Below are 20,872 nucleotides of genomic sequence, written 5' to 3'. Positions count from 1 at the left end.
TGTGTTAACTATTATTTCATAGTCAAAAGATAACAATTTTTAAATTTATTTAGGGAATTAGGAAATCACTAGATTAGATTGCAATTCTTGAATAAGTAGAGTTTGAAGTATGAAGATGAAAATCAATTTTTGATTTGGTTTTTCCACTTATAACATTTGATGTTTGACTTTAAGATCTTTTCAGAACCTCCTTTATATGTCTCCTTTATAAGTAGGCTTCAACAAAGTACAACTTAATAAACTTTTGTTTGACTTTAATGAGTGGTATGGATCTTCAAGGAAATAGCTTTCATTTATTTTGAGACTTTAGAAAGCACATTAACAGGGGCTGGGTTGTGGCTCAGCGGTAGAGCACTCGCCTTGCACATGTGAGGCGCTGGGTTCAACCCTCAGCACCACATAAAAATAAATAAATAAAATAAAGGTATTGTGTCCAGCTACAACTAAAAACAGTTTTAAATAAAAAGCACATTAACATTTTGCACAGAGGCAAACCAAGTCTTTGAAGTCAGGTGACTTATATAAGATCTGATACCAACATGTTCTTCAAGAAACCAAGTTTTAAATTTTCAGTTAAGTGCTGAATACCTTTTGATCAATAAACATATAAGGGAATAAGCAGAGAAATTTAATATTTTATTATAATGTTTATCTTCTGCTTTAATTTTGACTAGTTCCTCAAATGTGCCCAAACATTAAATCAGTGGTGATCTTAGTGCTTATCCACAAACTTAGTCTTATTTTTCTGAGAAAGACACTCCATGCTGACTGTCTGTTAGAAAATGAGAGACATAAAACACATACATAAAATATGTAGTATAACATAAATAGATGTATGAATACCCACATGCATATATATATACTCTGATATCAAGAAATATATTTTAAAGCAGGTTTTAAATACACAAAGTTGATATATGTTAGTGTTTAATTTTAATATTCATTTTCTATCATTTTCAAATGAGAGCCTAAAATTTTAAAAAGTTTAATTTGACCTACAGCCTAAATGTCAGAGCTGACTACAGGCTAACAGACCAAATGTGCAGCACACCAAAGTGTGAATTGAAAATCCAGAAGAGACGATGGGCCTGCTCTAGTTAGCATGTTGGCCATGTTTCTATGCTAGAATTTCTGTTTTGGGAGATGTGTACATTGATTGTAAATAATCCAACTGCTTCTGTGCATTCTGAGCCAAATAGTCACATATTTGGTTTGCACAAAGAAAGAGTTTGAATCTTGTCTCAGAAGACACTGTTCTCAAGAGTGTCTGTTTTATTGCTTTATTTTTACAACATAAAATCACACAATGAGAAATGCTGGGCCCCCCAAGTTAGCAAATGTTTCTTCCCTGCCAAATCGTTTTTAGTGTTGACCTGAATCTGCTTGACGCAGAAACACATAACAATCTCTGCTTATCCAAACCAAAAGGTCATGAATTCCATTGTGTGAAGACTAATATTTCCTGAGCACAGTAAATTTCTTTAATCACTTAAATTCTTCAGAAAAATGAGAGTGAATAAAATTAACATGAAAAATAAAATAGTCAAATTGATGATATTTTGGTAACAATACAAACTTCAAGATTCAACTGATGTATCCATAAATGAAAACTAAGTTTTGCTTAAACCAATCACCTAACCAAAAGAAAACCATAGGATTTTTTCATGCTTTTATTCTTCTTTGGAGAACAGGTATGCATTAGTATTTATTAAATAACTGAATTAATATAGCAGATTATAATGCTAGCAGAGGATTCAGTTCCATGTCTCTTCCCCTTTTTATCATCCATTATTCCTCTTGAATTTTTATCAGAACTGTCTAAAAGAGTCCTCACTTTATTTCAATTAAATCATAAAATGCAGCTATATAATCCCCTTTAGTATTTATCAGAATTCACCAAGTTAATAGTTTGATAACTGAAATGAACTCAAATTCATAATGTTAAAGCAATTTGGTTTTAAGCAAAGCACACATAGGTCACATATAGCAAATGTTTTTCCTTTTGATAGACCTAAGCTAATAATGAAAGTATCAGAAGAAATAACTATCCTGTTTCAATAGAGTTTTATTTAAAATATGGATAGAGTTGAACTATATTATAGCATTATCATCAATACTAAGAAGTTGAGAGAGAGAGAAAAAGAGTTCTGGACTTGGAAAGCTTATAATAGTGTTAGGCAGGACTCCTTCATTTGAAAAAAAAAAAATGATTCTTAACTCAACCTGAAGCACAAAAAAGGAATTTACTGGCAGATCTAAGCAAAAAGTCAAGGTGTTGGCGGGGCAAGTGGCACACACTTGTAATCCCAGGGCTCAGGAGGCAGAGGCAGGAGAATCACAATTTCAAAGCCAGCCTCAGCAAAAGCAAGGTACGAAGCAACTCAGCAAGACCCCGTCTCTAAATAAAATACAAAATAGGGCTGGGGATGTGGCTCAGTGGTTGAGTGCCCCTGAGTTCAATCCCTGGTACTCCCCTCCCCCCAAAAACAACAACAACAAAAAAGTCAAGGTGTTAAAGACTTGTAGACTGAAAACAGTGGAAGAAAAACAATTACCCAAACTTCAAATGGGATATGGAAGAATGATCACAGGGCAGATAAAAACAGTAGATTCCACTAAAACTGAATCAGAAATCAAGACCTAATCATGATTCTTTACATTACCTTAGGCTGCCATTGTGTTTTTTTTTTTTTTTTTTGGGGGGGGGTCAGCCCCACCCATAGTTTTCTCATCTTTGGAATAATTGATTCCCTTCAAAGACTGCTGGACAAATTAAGCAAGATGTTTGTAGAAAGAAGACCTCCCACTAAACATAGATAGTTGACCTAAACTGATAAAAAGTGATCACTGGTATTTATTTACACCCAATTATTTTGAACATTTATGGGTCTGGAAATAAAATGTGGGGCTTTAGACAAAGGCATTCCCAAATCTGGCTGTCTCCCCCATCTTACCAGGCTTATTTAACTTAGCTCACCATTATGAATAAGTTAGGATTATTTAATGATGAAACCTGAAAAAAAAAATGCCATGTCATATTTGTCAAAATGTTCCTTTCTGACTTTGGTGCTCTTTTCTATATTTTTATTAAGATAGAATTATAGTTATGGATGTAAGGATTTACACTTAACTCTTACTTTCTTATCACTTAACTTTCCAAGTAGACTTTTTAAAATCATATTTTCCCAGTACCGTATCTCCATCAGGTCTTGCTTAGTAAAGAAATGCATTATACTTGAAAGTTAGCAATAAGTAGAAGTCAAAAAGCATGAATTGAAGAGGATTATTATAACAATCTCTATTGTGCATCCTTGAGGGATCAAACATGACAGAATTAAACAAAAAGTTTGCCACAGTGGCATGTTTAAGCCATTAAACCTCAGGCACGTGACTTTCCTTGCTTGAGCCAAAGGTTCTTCATCTATAAAATGGAGTGACACTAGCATTACAGCAGTTTTTCTACATCTCTGGGAGCTCAGCATTTCAACCCAGACACCAGCATCCTCCCCACTCTCCAGTCTTCTCCCAGCCTAACCACAGCCATCATGCAATTCCCTGGAACTTCATGGCCCCAAGAGTAGTCATGAAATAAATGCCTCATCTTCCTTACCCCTCATGTGACAGTTGTGATGCACATCATCTACTTTCTCGCAGAATCCCCCAGTGGTACTGAGCTTTATTTATCCATCCGCTGTATGCTGCTCAATGACCTTCCATTTATTAGTTGCCCTTCCTTCTCCTCTCACGTCTCTTCTCCTCTACTGTTGACTCTCATATTCAACTTTTGGAAGACCCCCAACTTGGACAAACAATGTTCTTAACAGAGTTGAAAGCAAAATATAAGTAAAGGAAGAGTTAGTGAGTTTCAAGAGAAAAAAATGGAAAAGAACTGTGCCCACAACTCATCAACTCCTTCTTTCCATATTATCAGATAATGATTTTAGTAGTTACCATTCATGAAGCCATGGTCATTGGCTTCACATCATGAGAGTTCATATTTACAAGGGACTTAGCCATTTGGCCCAAATTTTCAGATCATAGAAAAGGAGCTAAGGAAGTGATAAAGTGGTGACCCTGACTCATATTTTCTTTGTTCCATGGCAGCTACTAGATTCCCTCAGGGGAGCCTCCATCAGGTCTTGCTTAGTAAAGAAATGCATTGTACTTGAAAGTTAGCAATTAGCATCAATAGCAGTGGTTCTCAAACTTATCTTTGATGTAGCATCCTTTTATTAGTGTCCATTTCTTCTGATAACATCTTTCAAGAAAGGCCAATACATGGGGGAAACCTTTAAAAGCACTTTGACATGAGTCAAGAAGAGTCTGGAATACCACTGGTGATGACAGCCCCACCTGCCCTCCACCCCACCCATTGTCTGCAGTCACTTTGCCAAAACCCCAGGAGATGCAGGATGCTCAGTTTAAAAACCACTCATCTGGAAGAAGTATTGACTGGTTTAAAGATCTGCCTCAAATTCAAGTAGGCATCCATTTAAATATGTTTATATAGATTACCTGCATAGCAAGAGAGGAAATGAAAGAACTAAAACCAATGAACAAAGTTAACTCAAATGAGATAGATTTTTTCCCAAAAGACAAAGACAGATGAAAACTATATGACATATTTAATTCTTTTCATGCCTTAATTGACTACACTGAGGACATTGCCGAAAGCCACCAGTATTTTATTGATAGGGATTCCATTTAAATTCCATCTATTGACTTTCTAGCCTCTGTGGAAGGTCACAGAAGAATGGCATTGTTGTCAGTGAGCAAAATTTAAGCTCCTTTTAGCTTTCTGTTTCTTATGTTCTGTGAAGTATTCAAGATTGTCTACCAATGAAAAAACTAAAAATAAAACAACTCTTTTATCAAGGTAGCCACTATGGGTCCATTATTCATTGGTTGACTTGCAACTTCCTTTCTGGTATTCCTTTAATGCATTTCCTTTTCTCCCAGGAGGCAAGGGCTGGGCCCCAGGAATGCCAAAGGCCTGGCCCAGGAATCTGTGTTTTCTTCCTTTGGCTTTTTTTTTTTTTTTTTTTTTTTTTGGTGACCTCAACGTCTGCTCAGCAGCTCAGTTTAGCCAGAAAGTCACAGCCATGTCTAGTCACAGCTGAAATTCCTTTGTGCAGAAAATAACCAGACAGGAAAAATATAAATAGTAAAAGTCAAAGTCAAATGCCAATCCTGAGAAATAGGGAAGTGTGTGTGGTGGTCTGAGCCACTCCACGGTCTGCCACACTTCGTTAATGCCTCTCACTGTGTCAGATGAGACCCCCAGATACCTTGCCATTTCTTGTGTGAGCAACTGGGACAAAACAGAGAATGGTTATTTTTCCGCCTCAATGTAACCTCTCAGCATAACGTCCCATTGACAAGTATGGACTGTTCAATTATTTCTCTTCTCAGCTGGAGTCAGGTAGAACTCTGGCTCACTCCAAAGGAACAGTTTGTAAGTTGCCTTGTGCTGGGGGAAAGGTCACCAAGCTACAGGCACTTGACTCCCAACACTGCCATGCTCAGAGTCTTGTTTTGTTAAATAATCAATTTACAGGAAATAAATAAGGAAATGTGTTGAATGCAGAGAGAAACAAACCATGACCACAAGGAAACCAGATCAAATGAGGTGTGGACCATCAACTCTAACACTTAACTGAAAAGCTGGAAAATATGCCCCTGCAGGGAACACCGCCAGGAAGCTTAGAGTGACCAATGATTTCATTAGTACATTATGGAGATCCCAGGAGCTCTGTCTCAACTCTGAATCATTGCAGTCTCTAGGACTCTGATCATAAGAGCAAAGTTAACTCTAGGCTAGGAATAGCATTATGAAGAACTTTCATTGAGGATGACAAACAAAATCAATCTTGTTACCTAAGACTCTACCTGACACATAGAAAATGAGCCCAAAATGCTTCTTGGTAATGTTGCTATATGACTTTGTTGGCGTTCCCCCAGGAACTGACTCGGAGAGAATTCAAGAGCAATAAGTTTATTTGAGAGAAGATGCCAGGAAGCACTAGTAGGGAGTAGGAACAAGAATGCAGACAGTCAATAAAGATTGACTTATCAACCCAATTATCATCATGACTAAGCAGAGCTTAGTCCTGGGGTAATCACTATGTTTGTATGAAGAACACCCATCACTATGTTTGAGTATGCTCTTAAGAAGTGTTCATTCTCAGGCACTTCCAGTCTATTGGACACAAAGTTGGCCATTAGGCAAATAGATGCAAATGGGAGTCCAGCCAACCAGATCTCTTAGTGCACCAAGAAGGTCTGCTATAATTTCATTACCAGCAAAATGATGCTTACTATGGTCACATATAAAAAGGATTTGTCCATCCAGCTCTGAACTTTACCAAGAATCTCCAGCATGTCAAAGGAGAGATGCCCCCAAAGTACCTGAAACTCATAGTCATGGTTTGGATTTCAAGTGTCCCTCAAAGATTCATATACTGAAGCTTGGTTGCCAGCTTATAATGCTGTTGAGAGGTAGTTGCACATATAGGAGTGGAAGGAAGTTGGGTTACTCAGTGCCTGCCTTTGAAGGGGATATTAAGGACACTGGCCCTTCTCCTTTCTCTTTGCTTCCCAGTCACCATGAAGTAAATGAACCTCCTCCATCTTACACTCCCCACCATGATATACTGTGCCACCACAGGCCCAAAGGCCACAGGGCCAAGCAGCTATGGACTGAACCCTCTGAAAAAAGCCATGAATCAAAATAAACCTTTCCTCCTTAACTTGATTTTCCTCAAGTATTTGTCCTTAAATTGATTTCCTCAAGTCAAAGTCGCAGAGAGTTGACTAACATACTTATCATATTCTTTTCTTTACTCTAACACATACTTGATTTGATTGCTTGGACATTTCAATCTAGCAAACATGTATTTCCCACCTAACTTAAGAACTACTAGAGGGGATGGGATTGTGCCTCAGTGGTAGAGCACTTGCGTAGCATGGGTGAGGCACTGGGTTCGATCCTCTGCACCACATAATAAATAAATAATTTTTTTAAAAAAGAACTACTAGAAAGCTCACCAACATCAAAATAAAGTCAAGGAACATGTAATTCCAAGAAGAGATGACATTACAAATAATTATAATTCAAGACATAATATAAATAGAATAATTATAATTTAAGATACATATATTCATTTGTTCATATAGCAAATATTTACAGGGCGTTCTTTATGTGCTAGGGAGGTTTAGAGAGAAAGATAAGTTTAATTTTTCATTGAGGTTCTAGCAATTTTCAAGAAATTCTTCAATTTCTTAACCTGCTAGTGATCCCATATAAACCTCACAACAAATCTTCAAGTCCAGATTATTATCCACATTTTATGACAAAAAAAAAGTGATTCGATGGGCAGTCAAAAAATTTGACTGGCAGGAGCATATGCTTATTGGTGAGGGAATTAGTGAGAGGAAGTCTGGAAGGGTATCTGCATGTGACCTAAATGCAGCCTTGATGCTACTGTTGGATAATTCATTCATGTTATTTACTTAATATGCATTTTTTGAGCCTTGCTGCCTGTGCCAGCCCTTGAGCCAGGATGGTAAGGTGCCATTCTTAGCCTCACATGCTCTTAATATATTAGAACCTCCTGTCTCCTCAGAACGTGAGGAAAGATGTGCCGAAAGCTTCTGAAGAGCAAAGCAGTATTGCATGCTGTGCTTCAGGAATGCCACAGAGCAGAGGCCCAAAGGAAATATGGATTAGAGTCAGGTGGCATTTGAGACACCAAGAGATATCATGTTCTAAGAAGTTCATCAGAAAGCATGAATGAGCATATATTGTTGGCCTGCCTGTGTACTAAACACGGGGAGAGATGTAAACAAAGTGAAGGCCATGGCTCTTGCCCTTAGAAAGTCATTGTCCAGTTGGGCTAAGGAACATGACATTGTGGTTGAGGATTTAAAACATTTTTGTCTACTTTGCACTATGGTCAAGAACCATTATGGAAGATCTGCTTTTGTAAAGCAATGTCACGGGAAGCTAAGAAAATACAATGGAACTTTTTTCTAGCCTCTGAGAACCTCTAACTCTAAAGATAAATAGTACTTACACAGTTCTAGGCTCCAAATATGTTCTAAAGCTATGTTCACGAAAGAAGGATACTACTCTGAATCCTGTCTTTGTCCTTCATTAGCAACTTAAAAGGACTGTTGAAGCTTCTTTGGGTCAAATTTTGCTTCTATATCATGTTAAATAGCAAAATTTTGCAGCAGCGATAGCAAAGTTCATGTCCAAAAAACAGTAATTGAAAGAGAACATTTAATAGATTATTTCTGAAAGCGGGCAAATAGATTTTGGTGAGCCATGCTATATGAATGCCATCTGCACTTTGTTTCTGTGAACTGAGCTAGAAGAATTCACAAGGGTCATAGCACCAGGGATAGATGTAAGCCAAAAAGTGACTTCTCGATGCTGAACTTAGAAGTGATTTAAGGAGGTGCTAAGCCATTGGACCGGTAGTGTTCCAGTGTGCACTGGTGTCATTACACGAAGGGTGAAGATTGAAAGATGATGAATGGATTCTCAACCACCTAATCCTACTGACATCCAGACATATGGGTGCCAGAACCTGCCTAATTGGCATTTGGCTCAATACAATGAGGCTGGTGCCCATGCTAGCTGGCAGACACACTGTCCAGTTTGCCCATCTCTACTGTGTGATGATTCTATGTGTATTTATGGGCCATCTGTCTTCCAAGGCAGAATTTCTCTGTGCTGCAAAGTTTTGGAGATGTTATTTGCATTGTTTAGTTGTTTTTATTTTTTCAAGCTAACCTGATTTTTTTTTTTTTTTTTGCAAAAGTCACAAAACAATGTCACCTCTTCAGCTCAGCATTTCTCTTATTCTTATGTTGGCATAACAAGATTTTTTTTATTGTATTTTGTTTTTCTTCCTAAATGTTAAACTCAGGGGTTAGAAAAGAAAAATGCTAGAGGATGCCTTTAAATGACATGCAAAGATTAGAATGTAAATTAAGTCTGGAAAAGAATTTTGGACCTTGATAGACAAATTCAATTCAAAGAGCTAATCCTCACGGCTCTGCCAGATGGGTCATTTGTCTGCCTGCGCTCAGCTTCTTTTAACAGAAAGATTAAAGTAACACGTTTTAGAGAGATAAGCAAATCATGGGAGAAAGTCTTCCTTGGTCACATCCAGGGCTATTTTTAGGACTGATGCAGGGTGACCAGATTGAAGCCACTGCCAGCCAGGCAAAACACTCCCTCTTCCATCGCCCATGTTCCTTATCCAGGACAGTGCGGGGAGTTATGTGGATAAACATCATCAGTCACACCCACTGCCATCTGTCTTTTCATTGCTTCAGCGTGTGTTCCTGTTTAGCTTTCATACTAGTTGTCACCCAGACAAGGCGCTTACCTCTCTGAGCCTCCATTTACTCAAATGAAAATGGGAAGTAAAAAGTTCCTCTCTCATATGATTTCTGTGCCTTGCACAAGGTCAGTGCTTAGTAATGTAGTCTTATTATTATTGTAGTTGTTGTTATTGTTTTTTCACCTTCTATTACTAGACGAGTTGTGGTTTCTTTTTCATCACTGCAGCATAGTAAAGGCCTAGAACACAAAAAGTTGACTCCAGATCCTGCCCTCCTGAGGGATATGTGACTGAGCAAGCTACATCATTCAGATATCTTATCTATAAAATAGGCACAAAAATGGTAACCACTAATAGAGTTACGATGAAGACAAAATGAGTTAATTTTGTGTGCAGTTTAGTAGCAAATAAAGTCCTTTTTGACCATATACTGGAAATAGATCAAATGGATGCAACCTTTCAGAAGATGGCTCTCTTTTTCTTTCTTTCCAATCCTGTTTGCGCTTACACAATGTATGTATTTCCTTTCAAGTCCAAATGCATTATAAAAAAGAGAAGCGTCCTGTGTATAAACGTGGCCAACCATGTTCTCTTTCCTTGAAACTCCACAGGACTTTTTCCGTGACACTTCACTGCCACTTCTTCACATGTGCTCTTGGGACTGTCTCAGGAGCAGCTCCACGTCTGTGGTTCATGCTATGTTAAAATGCATACAGAGTGGGAAAAAGCCTGTCTGGGGAACTTTCCAGGCACTTTAGTATTGTGCCCTGGATTCTGCCATGGCTTATGCACTTTCTCTTTTTCCTGGGTCATGGAGTATAATAAAAAGGTGGTTCAGGAGTTTCAGTATAGATGAGGGACATCCACTTGTGTTACCTGGCCTATTGAAAATCATATTTATAAGCTTCTCATACTTTTTAATCTATGGACTTAAGAGGAAATTCTCCCAAAGTGAGAAAAGGAGGTTCAGAGAAATGTGAATTGATGGAGCAATAGTTTGCCGTGCGCAATATAACGAAGTACAGTCGACTCTTTTATCATTTAAGGAATGATCCTCCATACTCTGAGTTATCCTACTCCCCTTCTTCTGGCCTGTTTTGATGACTGTGGACTTTTTCTGGGACTTCTCCTAGACTTGAGGACAAGAAAGCTTTGATATTAGACGACTTTCAGGTCCAAGAAGAAATTGTACCCTTATTTCTCTCCTCTCTCCTCCCTCCACCATCCCTCCCTTTCCTGGGACGAAAGATAGAATGCTTTGATGTGGACTATTCTGGAGAAAAGTTAAAAGGGACTTTGGAAAGATGAAGGGGAAAATATCTCATCTGTTAAACACTCCTACCTATGACAGGATTAAACACACAGTTTATTTCAGTGCCTTAGAATTTAGTTTTCTAGACATTTCCTCACTTTTTTTTTTTTTTTAGATCTAATTGTATAACATCTCCAGCAGTGTTTTGCACTCCAATGGCAACATTACATGAGAGACTTTTAAAATAAAATTACAAATCAGGACACAGATTTCTTCTGATTGAGTGAACTCATGAGGGGTTCATCCCATGGCCCTGAGGGGAGTTGGACAAGGCATCAGCACTCAAATCATCAAAGGCCAGCTTGATTCAGTTGTCACCCCTTTAGAAACTCAGGTGTTGACAGCTCTTTCACACACTACCATGCCTGCTCCACACAAAGCATCCTTGTGAGGTTGGCAAGAGACACCAAGGAGTGTGAGTAACTTCTCACCTGATGAATACCTGTGAATTCAAGCTGCCTATGTAACTCTGATTCCATTCCACCTGGGAGAAACAGCAAGAAAAACCTGAATGCCAGATTATCCATACAGTGCCATCCATGGTGAGATATTAGTCACTGCATGCTTTTCATTAGAAAGATACAGGTACAAGAAAGCCAGGGAACCCCACCATAAGTTCCTAGCCAGGTAAAGCCAACCTTTGGTTTCTCCCAGGTAATTGAATTTTGCCTAAAAATGCTAGGAGCAATGACAACACTTTGAAATTTGGCTTCATAAATTTTATCAACAAAAACAGTTGCAATATGGAATAGTAGAAAGATCATGCAACTTCCGGATAAATATGGTGGACTGAACATATATATTCATTCAATTAGACTCTCTTAAATCCATATTAATACTGAATTATAAGAAAGATTTTTTAAGTGTAATCTAGCAAGAGTGTGGGATAAGGTAAAAGACAATTATAATTTTTGTAGCTGTCTGTATGTTTATAGCTATAACAGATTTGAAGAATTGATCATACTTTAAGTATATGACAAATGGAGAACCAATCCAAGTTACTCATAAAAATCTTAAGGTTTCAGGATTGATAATCCAGGTCCCTCTAGAAGTGGGATTAAAGAGAAGGACTAAAATAAGGGGAATGACAGCTATTTAAGAAATAGCTCCCTGAGAGATATAAATTATTTACTCTTTGGAGATAGGATAAAAGAAGAAATGAGGATGATCAAGGCCTAGAAGAAGGTAGGGTTCCCATTTTAAAAGTAAGGCCATCATAGCAATCTACATGTGGAGACTTCCAATCTCTTCCCTCATATAAATCTGGGATCCAGATTTATACTCTCCGGGTAAAAAAATGAGAATTTCTCTAAGGACTCTGATTGAGCCAAGAAGACCTAATGTTATGAACATTAGAGATTACTCCAAGAGACAAAGGCAGATCCCTTGACAGTGGTGTCTTATCAACTCTTATGCTTTTGAAGCCACCAAATGCACTCACAAGTCCAATCAGTTTTTTATCCTGTCACTTTTAAATATAAACAGATAATCAATAGTAACTAGGCATATGAGGAAAATTTATTTTTTAGAAATAGAAATAAATAAAAAAGTATTTAGAACATAGGGAAAATGTAGTGATAATTCTTTAAATATATAAATATCATTAATATCCTTAAGAAAATAACCAAATATGTTGCATCTGTGAAACAAAGAAGTGTCAGACCATAAACTGACTCATAGACATTAAAAAGAAGCAGAAACAAAATACTGACAGAACAGAAAATAATTTTTTAAAATCCCAGAGAACAGAGCAAACAAATGAAAAAAAAGAGAAAATGAATAAAAATTTAAAACTGGGCCAAATAATGTTCCAGAAAGAGAGAATACAGGAAATTAGTATATAAATAATTTATTTAAAATTTCCAAACAGAAGGTGAGTAGGTTTCAGACTAAAGTTTTTCAAAGGTGCCTAGCACAGGGGATATGGACAAAACTATAACAAAATAGATCAATATGAAATTGAGGCCAAGTTGCTGAAAATTTCCAGAGGTACTTATACAAAATAGAAGAAAGACCACATAACTATTTTTCAGATGATCAATCAGAAAAGGCTTCAGACTTCTTAACATTACACTGGATACTGGAAAATAATGGACCAAATTTCTGAAAGAAAAAACTTTTCAATCTAGAATATTATAGCCAACTAAACTAACAACTAAGGGTTCAAGTGTAATGCAGCCATTTTTAGACATGCATTGTTTGAAAATTTTAACCCTCATGAACCTTTTCAAGAAACAACTGACAAATGTACTCCAACTAAAATAAAATGGCAAACTATGAAAGAGGGAGACATGGTATGTGAAAAATAAAAGAGATTTAACAGAGAATATAATAAAGAAAATGGAAATTGATCCGTTTACAATGTAGCAAGTTAGAAAGCTCCAAGAAACACTTTTAGAAGAGACAGTAAATAAAAGAAGAGTTGTGTTTGAGTATATTCCAAAGAGGTCTAGATAACTGGAAGAAGTTTGGAGGTAGATTAGATATACATGCAAATAAATTTTGCAAATGACAAACAAGACACTTATTAACTTCAGGAAAAATTAAAAATTGTGCATGAAAAGAAAAATAATTGTTGGGTATTCTACAACTCACCTCTGAACAGATTTCATAGTCATGACAATATAAGCATATTTACATACTTACCTAACTATAACATAACTGTCTCAAAAGGATGTGAAGAATATATATTTGTGTGTTGTGAAAGTGGAGGTAAAGAAAGATCAATGCCCTCATCTTCTGTGGTGGAAAGTCAGAAACTAGTAATATCAGCATATTATTTTGAGATATAGAAGTAAAAAACAAAAACATTAGCTGACACTTTTTTATTACACACTGACTACTCCTTATCCTTTTTTTCCCCTTCAATTCATCAGATAAGAGGGATCAGGGCCCAAGAATAAGAGAGAACTAATCCAAAAAGCTCTTCTATACCATTCATTTGTTTTATTCTCTAGAGCTCTCTTTTCTGAAAACAAATTTTCCTCATTCCTAATTGTCCCTAAAAACCCATGGGATAGCTACTGGTTTAGAGAAAGCATTGGATTAGCCCATATCTCAGTAAATATTCAAGGACCCTTGTGTGCACTTGTAAGCATGAACTACATGCAGCCAACTCTCCCTGGACACAGTGCAGTGTAGTTAAAACATGATTTAAGTTCTCATAATGTCACAATATAATTTTGAGTTTGTGTCTTCCTGAATACTTTTAGGAGGGCATCAGCCAAGTCTCAACCATGATATGTTTCAAGGAAAGGAGAAAACCAGAAGGAGGGAGGATACCATAGATGGCCATGATAGCTTTGCAGAACTGCATAATATTTGAGAGTTTCTTAGCAGCAAAGGTCCTGCTGAAGAATGAGGAGACATAAGACTGCCAGGAACCATTATTTGGTCATACCACTTTCTCTGTATTTCTTTAAAGACAGTTTCTTCCCATATGAGTCAGATCTGTTTCCCTTTCGCAACACCAGTTTCCTTCTTCATTGAACACTGGGACTTCTTTTGAACAGCTTCATAGACCAGTATTTTGTTCCATTCCTTGAGGGATATATGTTTTTCATGCTTTGGCTTTAAGTGGTTCAGATAATATGTATGCTTATAAAGACATTTAGGTGACATTATATGAATGACATGTCCAGTTGAAAGCATACCGATCTTTAATAAGAACATATGAAAAGGGGTTTATTTTTAGCCACTGTCAGCTGACCTTACCCTCCTGAACTTCACTTTTCTTCTTCTTGATTTTCTTCCAGGAAATTGTAGCATTGTTTTTCACTGTGGTTTAATGTTACATAATCTCATTCTAATATGTGACATTTCATTTTGTTTTAATTCAACAAGTAATCATCCATAACATATTGGCCTGCTTGAATTCATAGAATTTTAGAGCTAGAGAACTATAGTCCATATAGTTTATTCATCTCTTAGTTAGGGAATTTCTTCCCGACCAGTTTTAGCTGGCAGGAGTAGAAGCTGAATTTCTTGTGCTGTTACTAATTTGTTTTCCTATCTCAGTTCTCAAGGTTTTTCATTCTTCTGAGCTCCTTAGTGGACAATAAGAAAATTGTAAGCAATTTTGCACATATAGTTCAAGATTAAAAAAAAAAAAAAAGATTGTTTCATTTAAGTCAATGGCAACAGCAATCTTCTAGCTGTAGGTTATACAGAATGCAGGGAAGTCCTCTGAGTCTGCTCTCTGTCCCCAAGCCTTTACTAATCAGAACTATATTTCAGACAACCTTATTATGCCAAAACATCTGAGTTTTTTCAATTGAGCTCCTAAATCCTTAGCCAACACCTCCAGATTACACACTGACTGCTCTTTATCCTTACTTTTACATTGGCTTTTCTTTATTTTGACTTACCTCTGCCTAGTCATTTCATGCACCAAAAATCTTGAGCATTTGTTCCTTTGTCAACAAGGCAAAGCTTTGGGGTTGAAAATTGGATGCCTGGTTACTGCCTACAATTGGCAGTCATATTGTATCTGAACTGCCCTCCAAACTCATTCATTGTTTTGATCCCAAATTAGATACTCCTTTCACTGGGCATTTTTAAATTATTTAATGTAATTATGAATAATCTTCAAAAACACTGACCCATCTAATTCTTGCTTTTTACTGATTCTAATCAATGTTAAACATAATGTTTAACATAAACATAAAACATAATATTTAGAATAAACATAATGAGCTATATATAGCTTAGTAGTATGTAGGAGGTCCTGAGTTTTATTCCTAGCAGAAAAAAAGGAAAGTTTATACATATTCATATATGTAATTAAAAATATATTTCTGTATATAGTTTATAATATTGAATAATAAATACATATATATGATTTCTAATAGTTTCCTTTGAAATGACTTTATCATCTTTTTGGTTTACTCACAAATTAATTAATAAACTTTGATGCTTTCTTTGTCCTGTGTTAAATCATACTTTGACCTAGACAATACTATCTTCATTTAAGGATGACATTTGTAGCTTGTACCCACTCACTTTGTTTTCTGTCTTGCACTATGACATTGTTCACAAGCACAGTCCAGAATCTTTTGTCTATATAACCACCCAGAAGTCACTAACAAGAATTGATACTGGCATTAAAATTCCAGTGTCATCTCTGCTCTGTTGGCATATAGTTTGTCTTACTTACTTTTAAAAGTTGCTGACCAGATTAAAAGATATTTAATTCCTGCAAAATAAAAGTTACAAACTGACACTCTTCGAGTCAAATCCAGCACCATGAAGATGGTCAGTTAGGTCACACTAACTTCTGCTGACATAGTTGGTGTGACTTTAGAAGGAAAGCACACTTGCCAGGGTTCCACTAAATTGGCAGCATAATTCCATATTCCCAGTATGCACATTCATCCTGCAGGCACATTACTTTTCTTTTCTATTCCTTGAAAACACTTGCATTTACTGCCTATCCTCTAAGGAAGAGCTGTACTTAGAGATTGAGTTATACAAAATTGCCATTTGCATAGGTTAGCAATACCCAATACTAGCACTTTCATATGATCTGACCATATTAGATGATAAAATCAAAGAAAATTATGCAGACCTTGGTGATCTTTCCATTTCAAAACAATTTATTTTCTATTTTAAATCACTACAATCATGCAAAAGAAGTGATTTAATCCTGTGTGTAAAGCATCATGGTAGACACCAAGGAATGACAAAGATATAAATACACATATGCCTTTGAGGGTGTCCACTATTGGTTTTCATGGGGTGACTGGTCTTGTTTTCTATTAGATTATGAGCTCTTTGAAGGCAGGGACTGAGTTTTATGTGCTCTGGTTTTTTTGTTTGTTTGTTTGTTTGTTGTTGTTGTTGTTTTTTGTATTTAGCACCTGGCAGGTGTTAATAACTCTTTGTTAAGTGAATAGAAGGTAAGGAGAGAGAAAAGAAGAAAGAGGGAAGGAGAGAGGAATGGAGCCTTTAGATTGAGCTGTACCAGACAAGCTGGACTTATCACAAAGAAAAGGAAGACAATGAAGAAATTACAGAGTTTTTAATAAAATTTTACCTTAATAAGTTTTATACTTCAAACCATTGATTGAAATAGCTTTGGCTCTAGGTTGACTTTGGTTTGTTTCCAAAAACCAAAATCAGTCCAAATAGATTTCTGCATTTCACCATAAATGCACGATAAACAGAAGTCATAAACAACAGTAATCAGGTGTCCTTTTTAATGGCAGCACGATCAGGGTGATAGATTTGTTAAGTGATGGTTATTTGGAATTATAAACTATGCCATCTATTAAAAATTGGTTACATGCAAATGAACCATTTCTAAAGCATTTTTCCTCTTATCAATATTGAAATTATCAAATTTTACATTTGAGTTCATTTCTAAGCAGTCCATGGTGCAAATAATTTTTCCTACTTAAAGTTTATTTAGAAAGGCATTTCTTTCATTAAGTAGCATCTTGCATCAAAAGAGCCAATACCTAAATTTCTTTCTTCTCTTTTTACTGATGTTTGAGTGATATTAAAGGTGATGTAACTCTAACATTTCCAGAATATGGAAAAAGTAACCATCAGTCACCTTGAAAAATTTATTAGACATGAATAAAATTTTACTATACCAATAAATTTGCCATATGGTAAATTGCATTAGCCCTGCCATTTATAGATAGCACACTCCTTGATGTGTAATTGATAAAAGATTCAACTTTCAGAAATTTAACAGAAAGAATTTTTTTATCTGTATTAAAAGCCTTAAAACATGCTTAATCACTGAATAAGCAATTCCATTTTCAGGAATTCATCCTACAGAAATAAAGTTAGGTTTAAAATTTAACTATCATTGGTGAGGATGTGGGGAAAAAGGCACACTCATACATTGCTGGTGGTACTGCAAATTGGTGCAGCCAATGTGAAAAGCAATATGGAGATTCCTTGGAAATCTGGGAATGGAATAACCATTTGACCCAGCTATCCCTGTCCTCAGTCTATACTCAAAGGACTTAAAAATAGCATACTACAGGGATACAGTCACATGGATGTTAATAGCAGCACAATTCACAATATTTAAACTGTGGAGCCAACCTAGATGTCCTTCAGTGGATGAATGGATTAAAAAATGTGGCATATATACACAATGGAATTTTACTCAGGATTAAAAAAGAACAATACCATGACATTTTCAGGTAAATGGATGGCATTGGAGAAGACAATGCTAAGTGAAGTCAGCCAATCCCAAAAAAACAAATACAGAATGTTTTCTCTGATATAAGGAGGCTGACTCATAGTGGGGTAGGGAGGGAGAGCATCGGATGAAGAGATGAATTCTAGATAGGGAAGACTGGTAGGAAGGAAAGGGAGGGGGCAGAGGATTAGCCAGGATGGTGGAATGTGATGGACATCATTATACAAAGCACATGTATGAAGACTTGAATAGGGTATCAACATACTTTAAATACAAACAGAAATGCAAAACTTGTGGTATATATGTGGATTAAGAATTGTAATGCAAAAAAAAATAGCATTACCTTAGATTAGGTAGAGAGAAGTGAAAGGAGGGGAAGGTAGGGGATGTGGGGATAAGAAAGATAGTAGAATGAAACAGACATTATTACTGTATGTATGTATGTGACTGTATGACCAATGTGATTCTACAATATGTATACTCATAAAAATGAGAAATTATAGTCCATCTATGTATGATACATCAAAGTATATAAGTTCATTCTACTGTCATGTAAAACTAATGAAGATAAATTTTAAAAAAAGATTTAACTATCAAAGAATTTAATGCAATATCATTTATACTAGTGAAAAAATTATAAACAACTATAATGATCAATGATAATAGACTATTGTTTAGTCTTCTCATAATTTTATATTTTATAAATATATACATTTATAAATAATTATATATAAATATTTATTTGTATTCATATATATAATATACATATTTTTATGTTTTATACTTTATAAAATATAATTGCATATTGTACATTTTAGATATTTTATCTGTATGGAATTTATTTTCACAAGAAAATATTCTTTATGGGTCACTTAAGAAAATAAGGGTGCTTAATTATATATGTACATAAATGTATAAAGTATCTATTATATATTAATATTATACAATAATGCATAAGTGTATACTAATATATTAACATCATATAATATATAATCATAATTATATACAGATATTATATAATAATATAATAGCATATAATACTACATGCTATATATAACATATGCAATATTATATACTATATAGCATATATTATAAATTATGTCAAAATATAATATATAATAAAGTCATTATATATCATATACTAATTATATATGTTATAGATGTGTGTAAATTGGGCATGTGTGTGTAAATTGCATACACCTATAATCCCATAGATCAGGAAGGCAGAGGCAGGAGGATTACAAGTTGGAGGCCAGCTTAATAATTAAGTAAGTGCTAAGAATGTAACTCAGTGGTAGAGAACCCCTGGGATTCCCTGCAAACACTGACAAATTATATGAGTGTAAATATGACTTCATCTTCATAGAAGAATTATATGCACACTTTTTTTAGAGGGGGATCATACTCGCCAAGGTTTTTACTTCTCTGAAGAAGGAGTTAGAGATGTTCAAAAAGTTTTAAGTTTCCTCTCTGCTTATTGCATTGTCTAGTTTTTCTTCAATGAGCTTTTAAATTAACACAAAACTTTTTCCAACAATTAAAAAAGAAATGCTACTGTCCAGTGGTTAGTGCTCATATCATTACTACCTGTAAATACACCAGTGTTCTGAGGCTTTGACTACTAAAGTTGAAAAACAAACTGTGGTGATACATCTAAATAGTTAAAGTGGGTCTCTGTATCTATAAAAATCTCCATGATACTTGAAATTTTTCATGATAGAATTATAAATTTTTAACAGAGGAAAGCATTTTCCAGAGTATGCATTTCAACTCTCATGTTATACACATGAAGTAATCAATATTTATAAAAATTAAGTGGCATGCTCCGGAACTTATGACTAATTTTTAGTAGGGTTAATATTAGAACCTGGTTTCTATGCAATTTTTTTTACTTAGTAAATTAATTGTCCACTTCATATGAAAAATAATCTCATTTTATTTGACTAAAAACGAAAATAGAAAGATGTGGATAGCAAAAAAAAAAAAAAATCTCCATGAGAAAGAACTGTCTCAGGTGTTTCACAACATCACATTGCACACCTTAACTATGTACAATTTTTTATCTGTCAGTTACATCTCAGTAAAAGCATTTTAAAAGCTGAAATAAAAGCATTACCTCAATATTTAGGAATAGTCACCTCCAAAAAGTTACAATGAAAGAAAAATATCTAAATCTGAGTTAAAGTATAAGTCATTATTTTCTCCATTTGAAGTAAAATTATTCAAAATATAAAATGTAAAGGCCTCCCCTTTTATGAGAGTTTGATTTTTTATTCTGAGGAAAAACTTAATTTGTGGTCATTTTTATTTTCTATTTCAGAGAAAAAGATTATCTGAAAACACTTTAACTTCATTTTAAATAATAAAATCCCTTGTGCATAGCTCTTTTTATAAAAGTAATGAATTCAAAATACAGAATTTTGAAAAATCACCAAAAATGCTATCACTCAGAGACAAGCCCTAATAACATTTTGGTGTCTTATTCATTAAGGTAATGCCTATTCTTATATGAAACTGTGGCTGCTGCCTTCTACCCTGGATGCCTCCAGAATTTTCTGGGGTGGTGAGTAATGAGAATAACATGATACCAGAAACCCTTGAAAACAATGCATTCACATCTCCTTCCATCTCCTTTCCTCCAGGACAGATATCAGTGGATGGATTTATGCGCTATCTGAGTGGAGAAGAAAATGGAGTCGTTTCACCTGAGAAACTGGATTTGAATGAAGACATGTCTCAGCCCCTGTCTCACTATTTCATTAATTCCTCGCACAACACCTACCTCACAGGTATGAATTGGCCATTTTTTGACTGTTACTATGGGCAGTCTCACCAAATTTCAGTAATCTCGAGTTTCTCTTGTTTCAAAGTATAGGAGAATTTTCTTCTGCTTCCTCAGAAATACCTCTGGGAACTCTGGGGTTCCACCACCAAAGTCTCCACCCTTAATAAGCAGCCATATCCCTGTTTGTGAAGCAATATCACCATTTCTCCAGGCCTAAGTTTTGAAGTCTTTTAAATGTACCCATACCTTTTAACTTCAGA

General features: G+C 35.5%; 1 protein-coding gene across 3 annotated transcripts in view; it reads left to right on the top strand.

Annotated features, from left to right (window-relative positions):
• The window catches only part of Plcb1 (phospholipase C beta 1), a 714,003-nt gene that overhangs the window by 499,568 nt on the left and 193,563 nt on the right, over positions 1–20,872 (top strand). For all 3 annotated transcript variants that reach the window (XM_027921686.3, XM_027921696.3, XM_071608751.1), the window contains exon 10: positions 20,470–20,616. In XM_027921686.3, coding sequence (XP_027777487.3) covers positions 20,470–20,616 — 147 coding nt within the window. The remainder of the gene's footprint in view (positions 1–20,469; positions 20,617–20,872) is intronic.

This window comes from Marmota flaviventris, chromosome 2 (genome assembly GCF_047511675.1).
Source record: "Marmota flaviventris isolate mMarFla1 chromosome 2, mMarFla1.hap1, whole genome shotgun sequence".
Taxonomy (NCBI): domain Eukaryota; kingdom Metazoa; phylum Chordata; class Mammalia; order Rodentia; family Sciuridae; genus Marmota; species Marmota flaviventris.
The sequence above is the reverse complement of the archived record's forward strand: the minus strand, read 5'-3'. Positions and strand labels throughout refer to the sequence as shown.